This window comes from Mirounga angustirostris, unplaced genomic scaffold (genome assembly GCF_029215605.1).
Source record: "Mirounga angustirostris isolate CCGP_5_RB_7025 unplaced genomic scaffold, mMirAng1.0.hap1 SCAF_4, whole genome shotgun sequence".
Classification (NCBI taxonomy): Eukaryota; Metazoa; Chordata; class Mammalia; order Carnivora; family Phocidae; genus Mirounga; species Mirounga angustirostris.
Window position 1 is genome coordinate 77565629 of NW_026991712.1, and position 20484 is coordinate 77586112.

The following is a 20484-nucleotide window of genomic DNA, read 5'->3' on the forward strand; positions in this document are numbered from 1 at the left end:
ATATTATTTATGAACATTTGTCTAATTCATACTTGAAATTTGTGTTCATTACTATGTTTTCCTTCACAAATGCCATAAAAAGAATCGTTACCATTCAAGAGAACTTGTACTTTGTGGAGCTATATGCAAGGCAACCTAGTGGTGATTTTTAGGGCTGATTACATTAAATGTTCACACAGACAACAAAGACTGAGCCTTGGCCTTCCCATTCTGTAATTGAGGAAATCAGAACTCAGAGTTCATGTAATTTGATCAAGGCTCCAAAGCCAGATGAGCCTGGCTTTTTTGTGTGGCCTTCATCCACTCTGCCGCCTGGGTCCTGGTCCAGTTACAAACTCTCCAAGAAATGCATGACACAGCAAGGGCCGAAACTGAAAGGGAGCAGAAAACCATGGTTAGACAATACTCATAATTCAGTATTTTACTGAGCACAGCAAGATAATCTTCAGATTTAGCAATACCTACCTTCTAAATAACAGCAGTAACGATAGCATCCACTATAGCTCTAGTATTTAGCCCTTCTAAAAATCCTTTCTTCCAAGCATTTTGTGAAGCAAGTAAAGCACATGTCACATTGTTTTCAAAAAGGTGGGAAAACGGAGGCACCCGGAAATGGTTAGTAGCATGCCCTCTGTGTCATGCATTTCCTTCAGGCACACGTGCAATTTACACGGATCAAGTGGCCACTCTCTGAAGCACCGCGTTAGGCAAAGGAGCTACCAAAGCACACAAAAAGAATAAGAGATAAGCAGAGCTTGACTTGGTGAATCTGAAGTGCTACCTGGAACAGAGATAGAAAAATACAAGGTTATATTACAATGATGCCACGAGGGAAAAATGGCCAAAAAGGTCTCTGAGGATGAAAAAGGAAAAATTTCCACCTGGTTAGTGAGCAGCTTGCTCAGATCTTACGTGCCTTAAATTCCAGCCCAGTGCTGTCAAAGGAACCACCTGGCTCAAGCAAAGCCTTCCACCATAGCCTCTCCGACATTCCCCTTGCGCAGACAGGAGGTCTGCGTTATGCTGAGCATGTGCAATTGAAGCTGAGGCGGCCTCTCCATAGAAGTAGTGCAGCTTTGAGGGGTCCAGCTCAGTAGCCAGACATCTACCTGACGCAGCTCCAAATTGACCACAAAATACTGACAATCACAGCAATCCCATTAATGGAGTGAAGAGTGAACAGATAGATGAATGCCAACACACTCAGTCTCTCTCCATCTCCCCAAACTCCAGCAGTCATATGGATCCTTACCTTCCCTTTAAGACTCTGGAGTCACTGATACTCTTTGTGTTACTCGGTCCTCTTTTGTCCTAGCCTGAGTGACTCTGATTGGTTCAATGTGTTTTGTCTTCATTTAGGGGCCTATCAGTGAGCAGAATTTTGAAGCATATGTAAATACACTCACAGACATGTACAGCAATCTGGAACGGGACTATTCCCCGGAATGCAAAGCTCTGCTGGAAAGTATCAAACAGGCAGTGAAGGGCATCCATGTGTAGGACCACAGCGCTGCCGGGCAACAGAAATTACGAACAGCAGTTAACACAGACGGATCTGAAAGGGGCTCCTGTGCTGCTAAAGCACGAAGGTTGCCGTACTGCATTTACAATTGCAACATTGCACTAATTTTTTTCCCCCAGCTGACATAAAAAGGAAAGAAAAACTATGATAGACTCTTTGGATTAAAAGCAATGCAGTCAAATATTAGATCTTATTTATTTTCATATGTTTTAATTTTATTTCTTCAATGCACTCTTTTGGGTTTTTTTTTTTTTTGTAAAGTATATGTAAAATAAATGTGACATTTTTATATTTTATTTATTTCTAATCAAAGAGTTTTTTATCTTTTAACTGCATTTTGAAGTCTGCCATATTTTTACAAGTGTGTTTATTAATTTATTTTCCAATAGAATTTAAATAGAAATGCTATTCTCAAATCACATACCTTGCTGGGTTTAAATGAGAAAACAAAACAGTAAGAAGGAAATCCTTGTCTAAGGACTGCACTATGGTCCAGTTTGATTTTTATTGCACACTTTTCCTCCCTTTCACTGGCTTTTGTATTTATAAATGGGCTTGCCGTGAGGTGCAGGGAAGAAATAAGAAGATAAATGGCGCCCACTAGTGGGAAATGCGCACTCACAGAAGCACAGTGTACTGGAAAACAGCCTGTTCAGAATTTGTTAGCAATAATTAAATAGAGCAATCAGCAAAGTATTCGACTTGGCTGTACGGTTTTAGTTAATATGAATTATTTATTTGACATGTTTTAAAGAAACATAAGCTTTTTTAGTGATGCAGATTTGTCTGTTTGTTTTTCAAGTCATATCAGATAGTTGGCAACTCTTATCCCAAGATGAGAAATAAGAGTTGATGTGACCAGCCAGGCTTTCCTGCCATATGTTGGTACAATATACAAGTGACAATATTGATGTAGATTTGTACTTAGCGAATACAAACACATCCAAATGGAAAATTCTGTAGATACCATATCCCCTGAAATAGCATTTATCTTACTGGGTGGACCAGAAAGGAATGGGAAATATAGTAACACATGAAAAAAAAACATTACTCTGATCCAAGTCATTACTTTCAACGCTGGTGACATTGTCTTACCCTCTGTAGGCAACAGGGAAACTTTCAATCTGATAAAAATCTTTCCATAGAACTACAAGTGCTACAAAGTATACACATTCACACACACACAGAGACACACTCGCACACACTCACACACACACGAAATCTTGAATTTCTGGATGGATCAGAGTTTAGTAGTTGCTATAGTAAAGGCAATGTCTATTTCAGGGATTGTAAAGTAGTTAAGCATTGTTTCAGAAGTTTTTTTATATTTATTTTTTTTAAGAAAAAGGTATAGACAACCAGCTAAACTGCCTTTTTGGTGTGCACACACACCTCGTGTGCAATGTGCCTCCGTGTAAATGGACACTTGAACTTAGTGTGGGCTTAATTTTCTGTGCTATAACAAAAGTGTTTATTTTTTATTAGCCTCATGGATATGTAGACTGAATGTGATGGCACTCACAGGCTTGATATATTCCACTGTTATTACTGTTATCTGCACAAACGAAAAGTAATATCAACAATAATTCCACTCCCATGACACTGTGGTCATTGTTATGTACTAAGGTGGGGCTTATCTTCGGTCTGGGGTTCATTTGAACCCTTGAATCTTAGTTTAGTGAAAATGAGATGTCTGTTCTTAGGTAGGAACGGTGTTTATTTAAAAATCACTTTTAAAAAAAGAGCTACCATATGTGCTGTCTATTATAAATGGGACACCAAACAAAATTTTCTATTAAAGTTATGTACTTGCAAACATTTTGCTATACAGTACTTGATAGATGCAAACAAATAAGTTCACTTATTACAAAGACAAAAGTTTAATTTGCTAAATATTTTAACGAGTTTGTTACATATTTTATTTAATTTAAAAGAAATCTCTTACCAACCTATGTATTTATTACTATAATTTACTATGACTTCGGGTTAATTTATTTGTGTTTGCATAGTTTGAGCAGACTGTTTTGTGAAGTATGTTTGTATTTATTTGCCTCCTTTGTACTTGATGTGTTTTGTAATGTGCACTGATTTTTTTCCTTTCAACTCTGTTAATGATAGATACTGTAAATTGGGTCTTTTGTAAACAACAAAAAGGCAATGATGTATGCATTTTTTTAATTTGAAGTAGCTTGTTTGTATACTGTTTCTTCAAACAATTAATATTTCTTACATCAAAGCAACAAAATTGTGTTCAGTGCTGTACATTTGGTGTATGGTAGGAAATAAAAATTGATAATGAGTTTTGCTGTGCTCTTTCTTGGGCTACTCTTTCGAGGCCATTATTGCCGTTCCATGAAAAGCACTGTCTCGGAGGACCTCTGCTGAGGTGGACTACCCCAGAGTCAGGTAGTGCTGATGCATTTCGGTTCTGCCAACCAGTCTGCCTGGCTTATTATTTCATCCCTAGTGGACAGGATTTTTTGCCAACTGATAAGTTGTCACAGCCTTTGGCTCAGTAGACACATCCAGAACAGTGGCTACCTTTGATATAAGGGAAAATTTGCCAGCACTAACAGGTGATTCACCTGTATCTAGCGAGCGATTAAGATACAGGCCCCACCCTGCTAATTCCACGATTGCTTTGGGTACTGAGTGTATCTCTATATTCGTACAAGCCAGCTGAATTCAAATTAAGAAAAGTAATAATTAATTCTTGACAGAACCTCCTTTGCTTGTGTGTTTTTCCTATCTAATGTCAAACAGTCAGCTTAATTTAATGTTCCAGTTTCCGCCTAGATTTACACATCTCTAGGACTGGTTGACATTTATACTCAATGTGGTAAGACCCATGTAATCCATGTAATGAAGAAAAATTGACTGGAGAGAAGTCTGGATCCCCAGAGGAACGCCAGGGCTGTACTTGGGTAGACCTATGTGGGACAAGGCTTGGCACACAGCCGTTAATGCACAAGATAGCCTGCTCTGAGTCACCAAATCTATTCGTACCAAACGTGCGTACAATACACCCTGTGAAAACAGATCACAAGATGCAAATCTGCTCAGCTGTGTTCTTAGCTCACCCTTCGCAGAGGATGTGTATCTTACCCTGACTGCGATTTCTCATCAGGAACTGGCGTCTGTGTCCCTATCTCCCAACATATCAGGAGTACCAGTCCTATTGGAAATAAGAGAGTGATCGCTAGGCTTCATACATTCATACAATAGAGGTTTAATTCGAGGATGTTTATGCCAGGCCCACTTCCTGGCTTCCACATCCATTCAACCCAGTGAGGGACAATGAAATGAGTGACAGGTACCGTGATGGCCGTGTATGGCTCCGGTGGAAACAGTGTGCAGGGGCACCTAACAAACTCCATTCCCGGAAAAGTGCCGGTGACGGGTGCGGGGCAGGTTCCAGGAAAGGCATAGCAGGCAGCAGGAACCACATGTGCAAAAGCATGCTGGTGAGATCATCAACCAAGCAGCCTAAGGTAATGAAAATATCGAAAAAGTAGTGAGAAGTGAGAAGATAAGAGGCAAAGAACAAAGGTAAGTGTCAGAGGGGGCCACACTATAAGTGGCCACGTTGAGGGGTACCAATTTCCACAAGCAGACTTCAGAATGCCAAAGGAAGCTTTAAAACCAGAGAATGAGGGACACCTGGGGGGCTCAGTCGGTTAAGCGTCTGCTTTCAGCTCAGGTCATGATCCCAGGGTCCTGGGATCGAGTCCCGCATCGGGCTCCTTGCTGAGCGGGGATCCTGCTTCTCCCTCTGCCTGCCATTCCCCCTGCTTGTGCTCTCTCTGTCTCTGTCTCTCTCGCGCGCTGACAAATAATTAAATGAAATCTCAAAAAAAAAAAAAAAAGAGGGGCGCCTGGGTGGCTCAGTCGTTAAGCGTCTGCCTTCGGCTCAGGTCATGATCCCAGGGTCCTGGGATCCAGTCCCATATCGGGCTCCGTGCTCCGTGGGAAGCCTGCTTCTCCCTCTCCCACTCCCCCTGCTTGTGTTCCTGCTCTCGCTATCTCTCTCTCTGTCAAATAAATAAATAAAATCTTTAAAAAAAAAAAAAGAGAATGACAGGATCGGATTTCCACTGGAGATAATGATTATTCTAGCAATTCAAACAATTACTATTTTTACATCAAAGCAAGAAAAATGTTGAGTGCTGTACCTTTGCTGTACAGTAGAACATAAAAATTGGTAGTGAGTGTTGCTGTGCTTGTTTTCAGGCTACTACATAGAGACGGTTCTCACCATCCCACGAAAGGTGCTGGGCCTTCAGACACAGAAGTAAAATGCTTCCACTTGAACCAAGGGCCCGGATGGAAAAAAAGGAGCTGCCTCACCAGAAGAAGTTTTAAAAAATGAGACTTGTTATGATACATCAATGATTTCTTATTATTCACAAAACTAATGTTTTCTACATCTCTCCCCACACATTATGTCCGTTTTAGTGTGGTCTGGGAATAGTACCCTGCTATTTCCTCTCATTAGTCAGCAGATAATTATAAAGTAAGCAGATTTAATTGGCTAATGGCTGTCTACACTGTCAGACAGAATCAGTGAAGCCTGGTATGCTGTGTCTCATGAAATCTTCAGCCACATTTATGGAGTAAATATCAGCGTGCCCAATTAAACTGACGGGAAAACTGGTGCTCAGGGAAGTGAGTAACCTGCCCAAGATCAGAAAACTAGGGAACAGCGAGTCGGGACTCGACCTCTTTACCATTTTGAAGACGTAATCCGTGCCGATCAGTCTAGTCGCCTGTCAGATCCCGCCTCACCTGCGAGAAAGAAAACAAGAATTGGTTCATATCAAGATGTATGCTAGAGCCCAGACATGCCCCATATTCCTAAGTCTTGACATGATAAGAATGCTTACCTACGATTACGGACAGCCTCCTGGTGCCCTCAAGGCCCTGAGCTGGCTCTCCTAGGCTTCACAGCAAAACTGTGGTGGGTATTATGAGCAACATTATACAGATAGAAACCTGAGGCTTAGACAGAATACAGAATTTGCTTGATGCCCCAGAGATAAGTACCGGGGTCAGGGTTCAACCCAGCTCTGACCCACAGAGCAGCTCCTGTCCCTCCTGCAGACCATCATTACTGTCTCTAGCCAGCCCCCAGCTCAGGGCCCCCATCCTAACCTCCTGCCGGTCAAAGTCTGTGGGCAAGAGGCGGTCAGTTTAATCACCACTCCAGATAAAGTTGTTCAAAGAAGCATCATTTACACATTTAAACCACACTATTATGATGTATTTTTCTTGTAAAGGCATATCATAAAAAAATGACACTTTAATCATTTATTTGATGAATTGGGATTGAAAATCTTAATACGGGTTGTAATAACAGCCAAACTATGAAGAAAATGTAAATAACTCATTTTTTTTTTTTTTAGGGCAAAACAACATAATTATTGTGCTTCTAGCACTAGCTGCTTCGGGTATGCTTGACAATTTTGGATTGACCTCTGACAAATAAAAGTTCGCTGTGTACCGACCTTAACCAGCTATTATTTAAAAACATAGAACGTGAAGTTCCCTGATCTTAAGAAACAGCTGTTGTTCCAAAATTGTCCCCTCAAATATGTATTACTATATATAAATATAGTCATTTTTCTTCTGTGACTGATTACCTTGTTTGGCTTGAGATAAAATCCAGAGTTGGCTAGATATTTTGAAGAATGGCACTTTGAGGATTTGACACCCTAATAATGCTTTTAAAGGATCAAACTTTTAACCACTGGAAATCTTTGTAAATATTTATAAATATTTACAAAAATATTTAGGCTAGTGTACTTGAATTTCAAAAATTAAAGGGAGAACTTTCAAGGACCAGAAACATCCACACACATGGCTGGCTGTGTCCAGGTCTCAGTGAGCGGTCTTTCTGACATGCCTCCACAATTGGGTTGTGTCCATTAACATGAGTTTACTATTCCAGGAAATTTCTGCCCAGGAAGAAAAATTGAAAATGTTTTCATTATTTGTTCCAGGAACTTCTTAACAATATATTTATCTGAATGGGAACTACTCAAGGTCCTCTCAGAGTAAATAGCCATCTCAGAACAACAGCCAGCCTGAAATGACTGTTTTCTCTTCGAGACTCACTTTGAACCCCAGCTTTGCTGTGGTGTCTCTTCTAAACCTTTATGTCATGATTCTACCTGATTCCAACCACACTCTTGTTAAAAAGTCCTCCTTAAATCAGATCCCTCAAACCACATACACACCTAGCCTTTACCTTCCCCTCCCCTCAGATGCGAAGACTCTGTCAGGGTAAACTAAGTTTTGTTGTATCAACAGATCATTTTGTCTGTATTCTGGAGGATTTGACAGGCCCAGGTAATTCCTACACCCAACCATGAATACAGAGCTCTATCTTCAATTTTTCAGCAAGCAGGTGCATAGATGGCTCAATTTTGAATCACCCGAATACCTAAAAGCTTAACTCTAAAGATTTTCAATAACCTCCTTGGATACTTCTGTGAACATAAAGCAAGACTGAATGTTTTATTCTCTCCCACATGCCCTTTTCCATCTCTGGTGACCATCCTGATCAGTAGGAAAATATAAACCATCAACAGAACCAGGGGAGGAAGAAGAAAAAGAGCAGAGGGAGGAGGGAGCGAAAGGGAAAGGGAAGAAACAAGGACAAGAAAAGTTATCATTCCTTGATAACATAAGGATTTTGAAAAGTAAATAAAAAGTGAATTCAAATTCCTTACAGAGGGCGCCTGGGTGGCTCAGTTGGTTGGGCGACTGCCTTCGGCTCAGGTCATGATCCTGGAGTCCCGGGATCGAGTCCCGCATCGGGCTCCCTGCTCGGCGGGGAGTCTGCTTCTCCTTCTGACCCTCCCCCCTCTCATGCTCTATCTCATTCTCTCTCGCAAATAAATAAATTAAAAAAAAAAAAAGATTCAAATTCCTTACAGAGAACAGCAGAAGCTAATCCATGGTCCTGGACAAGCGTGAAGCTGGCGCACTGTACCCATAAGTACTCCAAAACATTGTGAAGTGTTTTGTTGTTTGTTTTTTTTAAGGGTGTGTGTGTGTGTGTGTGTGTGTGTTTTAACATTTATTCAGTGCTTAATGTTCACCAGGAATTTCTCAAATGCTATACACATATAACTCTCATTACAATTCTGTGAATTCAGAATTATTATAATCATTATGTATTTTGAAGAGGATTCACAAAGTGGTTAAGTAATTTGTGCACAGCTGAGGACATCTTACACTTTCACCTCTTCTCAGCTCTTCCCAAAAAATGCTGCTTAGTTCCATCCGTCCTTCGAGCCCTCCCCTCCCAGCTTCAGGCCCTCCTGCCCCTTCCCTGACTCTGCCTTCCTGCACTTCCAGCACTATCCACAACCATAGGGGCTGAGCATTGAATTATATCTGGTACCACAGCAGATGTAAAAATATCTGGGGCACATGGGGTTGAATAAGCTATAGTTTTAAAATGAAATTCTCCTCTTTTTACTTATTGTCAATGTAACTGCTAGAAAATGTAAAGTTGCTTGTGTGAATTTCACTGTGTCTGTCTGACCATTCCTTCTGCAAAAAAACAGAAGAATGTTCAAAAAGAAAATCTAAGAAAATATTCTACTTTTACTTTTTCTACAGCTTAGAAATCACAATGGTTTTTGTTTGTTTGCTTGCTTTTTGAGGGAGAAATCCTCCAAATATGAAAACATCTGAGAACTATGATAACTTTTATGTGTTCAGACAAAGAAGCAAAGTGGCTAATCAGACCGTAAGATCCATACATATATTAAATAAGCTAGCATAACCTGAAAATCTAGCCATTTTAGCTTTTTTTTTTACCCCACAAAACCAATCTACAGAACGAAATTCTGTTTTAAAAGATTACTGTAATAGTTGGAATCTTCTTGTTTGTTTGTTTATTTGCTTGTTTTAGTGCATAGCTACGTACAGTGCTGAATTAGAGGCTTAGAGAACCTAATAGAAATTAGAAACCCAGGGCGCCTGGGTGGCTCAGTTGATTAAGCATCCGACTCCACTCTTGATTTCAGCTCAGGTCATGATCTCAGGCTGGTGAGGTTGAGCCCCACATCAGCTTGTCCTTCTCCCTGCCCCTCTACCCCTCCCCCTCTGCTCCTCCCCTTGCTTACAGGTGTGCTCTCTCTCAAATAAATAAATAAATAATAATAAATAAATAGATAGATAAATAAATAAAAATTTTCAAAAAAAAAAAGAAATTAGAAAACCAAAAAAGGAGCGTGCCTGGCTCTGGCTGACTTAGTTGATAGAGCATGTGACTCTTGATCACTAGGTGGTGCGTTCCAGCCCCAAGATGGGCATGGAGTCTACTTAAAAAAAAAAAAAAAATCAAGTGGATTTCTTTTCCTTTACTGAAGCACAATCCTTTATTAATAAAGAAAACAAGAGTTCATTGCTGCCACAGGAGAACATTGCTTCTGGAAGGGGAAAGGCAACCAGGGAATATTTATTTATATTGTGGGGGGCTCTGGTTTAAGACAGATCTCTCCATGGCAGTGCTTAACTGGGATTGAGTAAATTTCATGATATAATGGCGACAATCATTGGACACAGGTTAAGAGGTGAGCATTTTGAAGGGAGTCTTGGAGCCTAAACAGCTGTTTGATGCTATCTATTAAAAATTGATAGCTCTGATATCCATTTAAATAGATTTTGGGGGAGGAGTTTCTGAAATGAAAAAACAACCGTAGCACAGCCTGAGCATAGACACCTCAATCCAGCACTCCTTCATTGCATGTATCTGGGAAGGGGCCAATAAAAAGCATACACACAGTCTTTGCCCTTAACACAAAGACATATGAACATGAGTTAGTAAAAATTGATGAGCAGAGAGGTAGAGTAGAGCCCAAAGGAGGGATGTCTAATGTAAACCAAAAGCTGCTGAGCATATGTAATCTTAGAAAGTCTCTGAGGCATATGTAATCTTAGAAAGTCCCCCAAGACAGATATTTGTTTCTATATCTTACACAAGGCTCAAAAAAGTTAAGTCATCTGTTTAAGATCACCCAGCTGGCTATGAAATAGCTAGAATTCAAACCCAAGTTTGTCTGACTGTAAATATGGTTCTCCCCACATTTTATGCAACCTGGTCCTTGACGGAGAAAAATATTGCACCTGGGAAGTGGATGAAGTAGATGGGAGAAAGTAAGTTGGAAATACCAGCTGGGAGGCTATTGCAAAGGTTGAAAAGATGGTGAGGGCTTGATCAAAGGTAATTATAGTGAAAACTAGGAGGAAGGTCAAGTTCAGGAAACATTTGAAAAAGAGGAATTATTACAATTTTTAGATTAGCCAAGAAAAATTCACACACATAGACAGATAGATGATAGATAGATTTTTACTCCAGGTGAAGAAATAAACCTCTGAAGCTGAGCTGATCATCTAAGACTGGGCTTCTAAAGTGTGATAAGCAGGTCACAGGGAGCCCCCGGGGTCTGCCCTATAATCTCTAAGAGGTGCAGCAGTTTCAGAAGAACAGGCAGGGGGATAAATTCGTCAAATGCATTTGACAGATTTGAATTATAATCTCGATTATTATTCCTGCAGAAATCCTGTTTATCAGTTGGTTCTTAAGAATTGCACGTAAGGTGTGGATGCCCCGGGTTAGTTTATACAGGCTGACATTGTTAATGGGGTGCAGTTCATCTCTGCAAGTGTATTTTCATGTCAGTTGAGCCTTATGTTTAAGTTGATTACATTTTCATTGTCTTCTTTTGTTGATACAGAAATGAATCGAGGGCTCAAAACTGAGTCGTTGATGTGAAAATGAAGAGGTGGCAATTCCAACATGAATATTTCAATTTAGAAAAACATATTCCCGTAAGACAGATACTAACACTCTCCCGTGATATATGGGGAAACTGAGGCATGCATGGATTTCTTTTCTTTTCTTTTTTTTTTTTTAAGAGAAAGAGAGTGGGAGGGGTGGTAAGGGCAAAGGGAGAGAGAATCTCAAGCAGACTCCCCACTGAGTGTGGAGCCCAAGGAGGGGCTCTGTCTCACGACCCTGAGATCATGACCTGAGCCAAAATCTAGAGTCAGATGCTTAACCAACTGAGTCACCCAGGTGTCCCCATGTAGGGATTTCTTAACCGGAATTACAAAGCTCCCAGGTGACAGAGCTTGGATTTGAACCCTGCCATTTTAGGTCTGGAGCCTGCCATTGTAAGCCCTATGATATGCTGCCACACAGTTAATGAGGGAGCCTCGTTCTGTTATCACCCAAAATCTGTCAGATTTTTTTTTCTAAATTAATGACAATTTTTAAGACATTATTTCTACTTAGTATCAGTACTAATGGAGCACATGCTAAGTGTGAAAAAAGGAAGGGCATTAGTACTGGAATAAAACTGGTTCAACCTGAATGCCAATCCACAAACTACTTCATTCATAGAGAGCAGCTGGTATTGCAATATGCTTCTTGATCTTAATGTTGTGTTGAAGGAAACAGTGAAAACTAGAAAATTATCTCTGGACACTGAAGATACATATCCTTAGCATTCTTTGTAAAGCACCAGGAAGTAAGTTTGGTTTTTCACCCGGAAGTGTGCTGTCTAATAAAAGGGAAGGCATAAATACTAATCGAGGTTTTTCTTAAATGAAGAATGACATAACGATATTTTTTAATTACTTTGATACTGCCAATTAAAACCATCTCTCAGATTTCATGCAGCTTTGTTAAGTTGGGATCTCAAAGATTGTCAGTGTCAGAAATAGGGTGAACCTATAACTTTAATGCTAAAATATCATAATTTTTAATGTTGAGGATAAGAAAGGAGAATTTCCTGAATAAAGCAAACTATAGATTAAACAGTTCAATCACCTGAAGTTAATACTTTCACAAAGCTTGATTATTTTTTCACTCAGTGGAGAAAGAAATCAATGCCCCCTTATTAGATATATTTATAAACTATACTAAGACCAAGTACATTCCAAAATGCTTTCAGAGATATATACAACCAAGCAATGGATTAGAAATCCACTTACAGCTATTATCCATGTTAACATTTAACCTCCCAATGTTTGAGTGTGAGGTATTTGTCACCTTAATACATTTGAAACCTGAAATTACTAAGGAGTGGGAAATCTTGGCATTATTTCTGGGTCCGTGTTCAATCAAATATCCAGAACTTCCTGCCAGAGCTGCCAAACAATTGCTATCATCTGAATGACTTATAATTATGCTAGGATTTTCTAATTTTGCTGCTTTTTGTTTTTTGTGTTTTTTTCAAGCATAATTAACATGAGTGTTATATTAGTTCCAGGTGTACAATATAGTGATTCAACAATTCTATACATTACTCAGTGCTCAACACAGTTAAGTGTCCTCTTAATCCCTTCATCTATGTCACCCATCCCCCCACCCACCTCTCCTCTGGCAATCACCAGTTCGTTCTCTACAGTTAAGTCTGGTTTTTTGTCTTTCTCCCTTCTTCTTTGTTTTGTTTCTTAAATACCATATATGTGTAAATCATATGGTCTTTCTCTTTCTCTGACTGACTTTAATTTAGCATATTATATTCTCTAGATCCATCCAGGATTTTCTAATTTAACATAAAGAGTAAAAAAAAAAATGTTTAATTATGTTAGATTTGGTTTATTTGAATATAACATTAAAACCCCATTAAGAGTAGCTTTAACATGATGGAAAGTTATTTCTCTTGCTCTCTCTTTCTCCAAGAAATTGGATGGCAGGCCGTCCAATGTAGCTCTAGTCTTATCCACCTTTCTAACCCATCATCCTCCCACTAAGTTGCAGCCTCAAGGTTACCACAAGAGACAAAATGGCTGCTGGATCTCCAACCATCTCTCCTGCATCTCAGACTTAGAGAAGGATGGCAAGAAAGGAAAAAGAGCAAAAACCAGAGTCACAGAGCTTAGCCAAGTCCCTTCAACCAGCCACCACACGGAACACTTTACTTTCTTTCATCACATGGACTTCCCTCATTCTGGGTGAGTAGGGTGTGGGCAGTGAGATGGAGAACAGAGCTGCTCCGCCCTCCTCCTACCTACCCTGCTTCTCCATCCATTCCAGCCCCCCTCCTTCTGCTAGGTGCCTTCTGGGACCAGCGATACAACTCCAGCCTCTCCCACCCAAACTGTCCTCAGGTCAGACTCAGCTGGGGCTGGAGACTGTGCCCCTCTCAACCCCCACACTCTCCACTTTAGGTTCTCAGGTCCTCTCCCCATCCTGTGTGGGTGGCAACTTCTTTCTCAGCAGCTCTGAACCAACAGAGGAAAGCTTTCTTCAACTACAGAGAGGAGGAAACATCAGGCTGTTTTAAAGTTTAAATGAGTTCAGGTTTGATGACAGATAGTTCTGCCTCACACACTGTAGGGTTTGTCCAGTCCCCTCTGCCCCTTTCCTCCTATTTTTAGTAATCACAGCTGTTTTTTTAAGATCATTTCTAAATCTGCACATGTGAACAGGAAAGGAAGTCTGAAAGGGCCGAAGCTTAGAAGCCCAAATATGTAGCATCACACATCCCAAAGCTCTGAGGTTTGGCTGTGTTTGTTGCTATTTTGTTGTTTTGTTTTTAGATATAATTGACATATAACATGATATTAGTTCCAGGTGTACAACATACCAATTTGATATTTGTATATATGATAAAATGGCCACCATGTTAGGTCTAGTTAACGTCCATTGCCATATATAGTTAAAGAAACATTTTCCTTGTGATGAAAAATTTTCAGACCTACTCTCTTAGGAACTTTCAAATGTACAATACAGCATTATTAACTATAGTCACCTAGCAGTACATTATGTCCCCAGGGTTTATTTATTTTATAGCTAGGAGTGTGTACTTTTCAACCCTTTTCACCCATTTTGCCCACCCCCTATCCAAACTCTCTGTACCAGTGCTCGAGTTTTTTTGTTTCTGTGATTTATTTGTTTTTTAAATTCCACATTTACATGAGATCATAAATTATTTGTCTTTCTCTGTCTTACTTATTTCATTTACCATAATGCTCTCAAGGTTCATCCATATTGTCACAAATGGCAAGATTTCATTCCTTTTTTATGACTAATATTCAAAAAATATATATATGAATATTCTTTATTCATCCATCCATAGGCACATAGGTAGTTTCCATATCTTGGCTATTGTAAATAACTGTTGCAGTGAACATATCTTTTTTCTTTCTTTCTTTATTTTTTTATTATGTTATGTTAATCACCATACATTACATCATTAGTTTTTGATGTAGTGTTCCATGATTCATTGTTTTCGTGTAACACCCAGTGCTCCATGCAGTCCGTGCCCTCCTTAATACCCATCACCAGGCTAACCTATCCTCCCACTCCCTTCCCCTCTAGAACCCTCAGTTTGTTTCTTAGAGTCCATAGTCTCTCATGGTTCGTCTCCCCCTCCGATTTCCACCCCTTTCATTTTTCCCTTCCTGCTATCTTCTTTTTTTTTTTTTAACATATAATGTATTATTTGTTTCAGAGGTACAGGTCTGTGAATCAACAGTCTTACACAGTTCACAGCACTCACCATAGCACATACCCTCCCCAATGTCTCTTTTCAAGTTATTGCTTTTGTTTTCTTTGGACAAGCACCCAGAAGTAGAATTGCTGGATCATATGTTATTTCTATTTTTAATTTTTTGAGGAACCTCCGTACTGTTTTCCATTGTGACTGCACAAACTTACATTCACCCCAACAGTGCACAAAGGTTCCATTTTCTCCACATCTTCACCAACACTTGTTATTGCTTGTCTTTTGATAATAGTTATTCTAACAGGTGGGAGTTGATATATCATTGTGGTTTTGATTTGCATTTCCCTGATTATTAGTGATATTGACCACCTTTTCTTGTGTCTGTTGGCCACCTATATGGCTTTTGGTTAGGGTCTAGAAGAAGGAGCTGTGAACTTCAGTCTTGTGGGAGGATGCTGGAGCTGCTGAGATAGATGAGAAGGAGTGCAGTGTTTTTGCTGCAGCTCTGCTCTGGGGTGGTTGGGGACATTGATGCTCTAAGATCCCTTCAACAAATTTGTACCCCCTTCTCTGGGAGTTTTCAGCACTTGTCCCTGGGCAGACTGCTGTTGTGTGTGCCCAGCTGGCCATGCCAAGGGAGTTTTATCTTCTCACCCCCAATCCCTCTCGACTGTTGTGCAAGCCTAGGGATATGACTACTACAGCTCCTTTGTCCCTGATCTGCCCTCTCAGAAGGGGACCTACAATGTCTCAAAGTTCCCTATGGGGTTGAGCCAGAGATTCCCTCTGTAGATTCTCTCTCTGGGCTTTGCTTGACATCCCACCCTTGGCGGCCTCCCTGTCCCTCCTTCCTAACTCCCCTACCAGTTTTTCCTGGGAACATTTCCCAATATCACATTCACTGGAATCCTGGTCTTAGGGACTTCTGGGTGAAGGACCCAAGTAAGACACCACAGAGATGAGGGGAGCAGCCAGTGGACAGAGTAGGATTGTGGCTAAATACAAGCCTTATCACTTCATCACCCTGCCTACATCTGATCTTTCTTTTTCCAATTTCATTGAGAAATAATTGACATACATCACTGTGTAAGTTTAAGGCATACAGCATGATGGTTTGAATTAATACATTGTGTAATGTTTACCACAATAGGTTCAGCTAACATCCATTTTCTAATATAAATACATGATCTCTTAATTTGGGGGTGTCAGAGGGGCCAGGCACCCACAGGCAGCCCAATGAAATAATTGTCTCCCTTTTTATTTCACCTTGAAAAATCTCACTTAACAGACAAATTATCGCTTTTTATTTTCACCCAAATGTGAAAATTATGATTCATATTAGCAAAAACTGTAAGGTACTTAGGTAAGATATTTGGTATAGAGCTAAAAGCATCTGTATTTGCATGAATACGGTTTAAAATTTTTTTTTTTTTTTTACTTTTCCTTTAAAGGTTTTGGAACTAAATAGGCAGAGCCTGAAAATTATTACAGCGTGACTCATGTTAGCTAATGTTATATAGATTTAGGAAAACAAATTGGCCAAGACACAGTTTTTCAAAACTGCTATGCAATAATCTAATGCTAATTTCTCCACTGCAATTACATTTGGATGTGGCACTAAACAATGAGTAAATCAACTTTTCAATAGCCTTTTTTAGCCTGTTCCTATGACTGAATTATACACATTTCCCACGATGCTCTTAATTTCAAAACTCATTTCCTATCATAGTGCGTATCATTTTTCTGCATGTTCCCTCATGATTTTGAGGCTTCTATATTTGATTCCTCAAACACCTGATTTAGTTAGGGCACATAGTGTGTGGAAAGCTTATGTCACATATAGATAAATGCTTTACTCTTCAGTAAAAAGGTTGGTTTACATGATCTATGGGAGGAACTCATTAAAATGCGGGGGGGGGGGCATGTATTTCATGGACTGTGACAACAGTGACCCAATTTCATCACCTTTCAACAGCCGTTTTAATTTGTTTTTCTTCCCTCTCTTTTGTTCTCATAATTCTTTTCCAGTCAACCCTACACATTATTCTACTTGAAAATTAGCCCAACATTTTCTCTGATTTAATTTGGTCCAAAGCCCTGGTTAGTAGATTTGTAGTCAATTGATATCTACTCTCTATTTTGTAGACCCAGAACAATTTATCTTAATAATGTCCTTTAATAGTCCCTAAAACATTTGAAGGCTCTTGCTAAAAATACACATACTAAAATTTACTTTTACTAACTTTGGGAAATCCAAAGAAGTCATCAGACAAAAGTATAACATATAGCCATAATGTGACACGTCCCATTACTCCCAGGGATCACCCAGCAGACATCACCTCAGCTGGCAACCTCTTCACAAGACAATGCTCTGCAGGGCATCCTCTCAAACCACAAGAAAGTGCCACTCCCCTCTGTACTCTGCAGTCTAAGATAGTAAGGAGAATTCATCTCATTCAGCTAACCCATGAAGCTGTCCAGCAGATGTGATCTCCTTTAGAGGATGCATGAATGTCCTATCACAGAAGATGAAAATATTGAGTTCCATAAAGCTTCACTTTTAGCATGAGTTTAATGCTAGAGCCACTCTGGGTGTGTTCCAACCACATCACCCATGCTGGCTTTGGCTGGCCCATCAGGAATTCTAAACATGGTTTTGGGTCATACGGAACTGACTCTCCATTTCTCCCAACCTTGTGTAGCTGTTTATGTAACCCTGCAGGGCAGCGATGACTGAATTTCAAGTGATGCCTGAGACAGTCAAGCCCCAGCTTCAAAGGCAATTCTCAAAACTCCAGCTCCAGACTACCACCCAAAAAAGTGTCCAGATTCCAGAGAGAAGTCTATGGAATAGTTAAAGGGAAAGTGAGAGCCAGGAGAAGCCCACCAGTCATTTCAACAAGAGATGTTTGAATTTTAGCTCAGTGGCAAATAGGGCTTCAGAATGAAGTCCAAGGTGGAGCTAAAATTATTTTTTCTTTCATTTTTTAAAAATGATTTTTTTTGGGGGGGTGTCTGGGTGGCTCAGTCAGTTGAGCGACTAACTCTTGGTTTCAGCTCAGGTCGTGATCTCAGGATTGTGAGGTCAAGCCTGCATCTGTCTCCATGATCAGCATGGAGTCTGCTGGAGATTCTTTCCCTCCTCCTCTGCTCCTTCCCCCACTCACACACACTCTCTCTCAAATAAATAAATAAATAAAACCTTGTTTAAAAAAAGATTTTCTGTAATGATCCCTTTGGAATCAAGACTTTCAGAAGCTGAGAGTCACAGGCACTTTATGAGATGCGTGGGAGTTGTCCTTAATGAGGAAACGACGGGGTTGCCACTCTAGCTCTATTAGTTACTAGCTGTGTGATCTGGGATGAGTTTCACAACATTTCTTGGCCTCAGTTTCTCCCACTATCTAAAGTATAGGTTTAATTTAATTCAATATTTGTTGCATTTCCACCTAGAAATAAAAGGCTCAGTCTCCTATATAAATTTCCTTGAAGTTCATCTCTGATGAGAATAAGACCTAGATTGAATTACTTTTTGACATTGGGCTATGATGGGGGCAGAACTAAGAACCTCTGTTTTGTTCAATTCAACCAACACGTTCTCAGTACCTCTGCTGTAACAGCACATGCCAAAGTAATGCCAACCACATCTAGTAAAGAAGAGGTGAGATCCCCCAGGAAAGAGACACTGAGGTGAAAATTTTCATAGAGGATGTTTAGATAGTAAGTGTCCTTACAATCATGTCCTGTGGGAGCAACACTGGGCAGGTAGAGGAGCTGAACTGTGATACAGTCCTTGCAAAGACTTCAGCTGAGCCCAGGGGGAACTCTGGAGCTAAGATGGCTGCACATTGAGTCAAGGGAACTGGGCCTTTAAAATCCACCCACCCCCAGCAGATGAGCCCCTAGACCATAGCAGCTCTTTGGAGGGAGACTGGCCTGACTAAGGCAGCTCACTTCAGGAGAGCTATTGGCCACCTACACTCCCAGAAACTGAGAGGAAAGGGTATCATTGATTCAGCCTGGTAGTGAAGGACTAGACAGTGCCCTCAGCACCCACCCCAATCACACTTTATGCAAGAGGAAGCTCTTTTTCTAAATCACTGCATTGCAAAGCCAAATGTATTAAGTGCTATAGTAGATGAAAAAACAACAAAATAGTATGCTCTGAGAACATAAGATTAACTCTGCCTGATGAGGCCAAAGAAGGTGGTATGGAGGCAATAATATTTGAGCTAGGATGAAAGATGGGCATTCTAAGCGAAGGAAAGAATGAAAAGAGGAATAAAAAATGCATTTTTTAGAGGATCAGGTTTGGGAAGGCAAATATCGATTGGTCAGATTTAATTAACACAAAAAAGTAGTAAAGGGAAAGTAACTAAAGAAAAGATACATAAACAAGAATGGAACAAATGAAAGAAGGAATGGGAAGACTAAGATGGGAAATTTCTAGTATCTACAATGTATAATCATAGCTTATCAATGACACTCATTTGGGAAATGAGGTCAAATATGTTAAGAGTAAGTTTTAACCTGTAAGGTCCATTTCACTAACTTTTCACAAGATAAAATAATAGCTTTGGGCAACATTACTTAAAAGTATTATAAAAGTCCTCAAGTTCTAGTTTGAGTCACTGGGGTATTAAAGAGAATTGAAATTGACTCAAGTCTCTACCCTACATGCTACAAGCATTTCAGTACCTTCCTTAATACATATTAGGATTCCCAGAGGGACTGTGTTCGTCTGGTGGTTTCTCACTCTAGAGCCCTGCTGCCACAATTCTGGTCACCACTCAAAGCAGTGGCAGCTGTTGGCCCTGTTCCACATGACCTCTTCCCCTTGTGAATACCCATTGTGCCCTCCTGAGAAGATGAGCTATCCCCAAAGTAAAGTCAGGTCTTCTTGCACCCAAGCTTATCCATTCTGTATTTATATTAATGAATTCAAGGGAAGGGGGTTGGGTGGGGGGAAACTCTTGGTACATGTAGAGATTTCACTGAGTTTTAATGTTTAACATAATAAAATCTTTAAAAGATTTTAAAGAACTTAATATAATGTATAAAGTATGTTCATTACTAAGATATATGGCAGTCTAGTTATTATAAAAGATTCTTGAATAAACTCTTTTCTCTGATTCATAGTGTATGTCTTTTGAAAAATATATGAAACTTCATCTGTCTTTATAAGAGTCACTTTAGCAATAATTGGATAAAGAATACAACACTATAAATGTTTACAATTTTGTTACTAATTCATAAACTATTCATTTTATTTAAAAAGAGTAATAAACTGATGCAATTTTGACCATATAATTTACAGTAATAGACTCGTTCTCTTTTGGCTCTGTGGAAAGGCTGAGAGAAATGCAAAGCATGTGACTATGTTTAATATATACTGGAAATAGCTCTGCTTTATTACATTTCATGAAAGACACAGGAAAAATGTCTCTTTCATGATTATTTTTGTCCAACTGCTAGGAGAAATAACAA

At 39.7% G+C, this 20484-nt stretch overlaps 1 protein-coding gene across 2 annotated transcripts in view; it reads left to right on the forward strand.

Moving 5' to 3' along the window:
* ST18 (ST18 C2H2C-type zinc finger transcription factor) overlaps window positions 1-3822 on the forward strand; it is a 70865-nt gene extending 67043 nt beyond the window's left edge. For both annotated transcript variants that reach the window (XM_045896565.3, XM_064588341.1), the window contains one exon: window positions 1360-3822. In XM_045896565.3, coding sequence (XP_045752521.2) covers window positions 1360-1500 — 141 coding nt within the window. In that variant the 3' untranslated portion in view covers window positions 1501-3822. The remainder of the gene's footprint in view (window positions 1-1359) is intronic.
* The last annotated feature ends 16662 nt before the right edge of the window (window positions 3823-20484 follow it).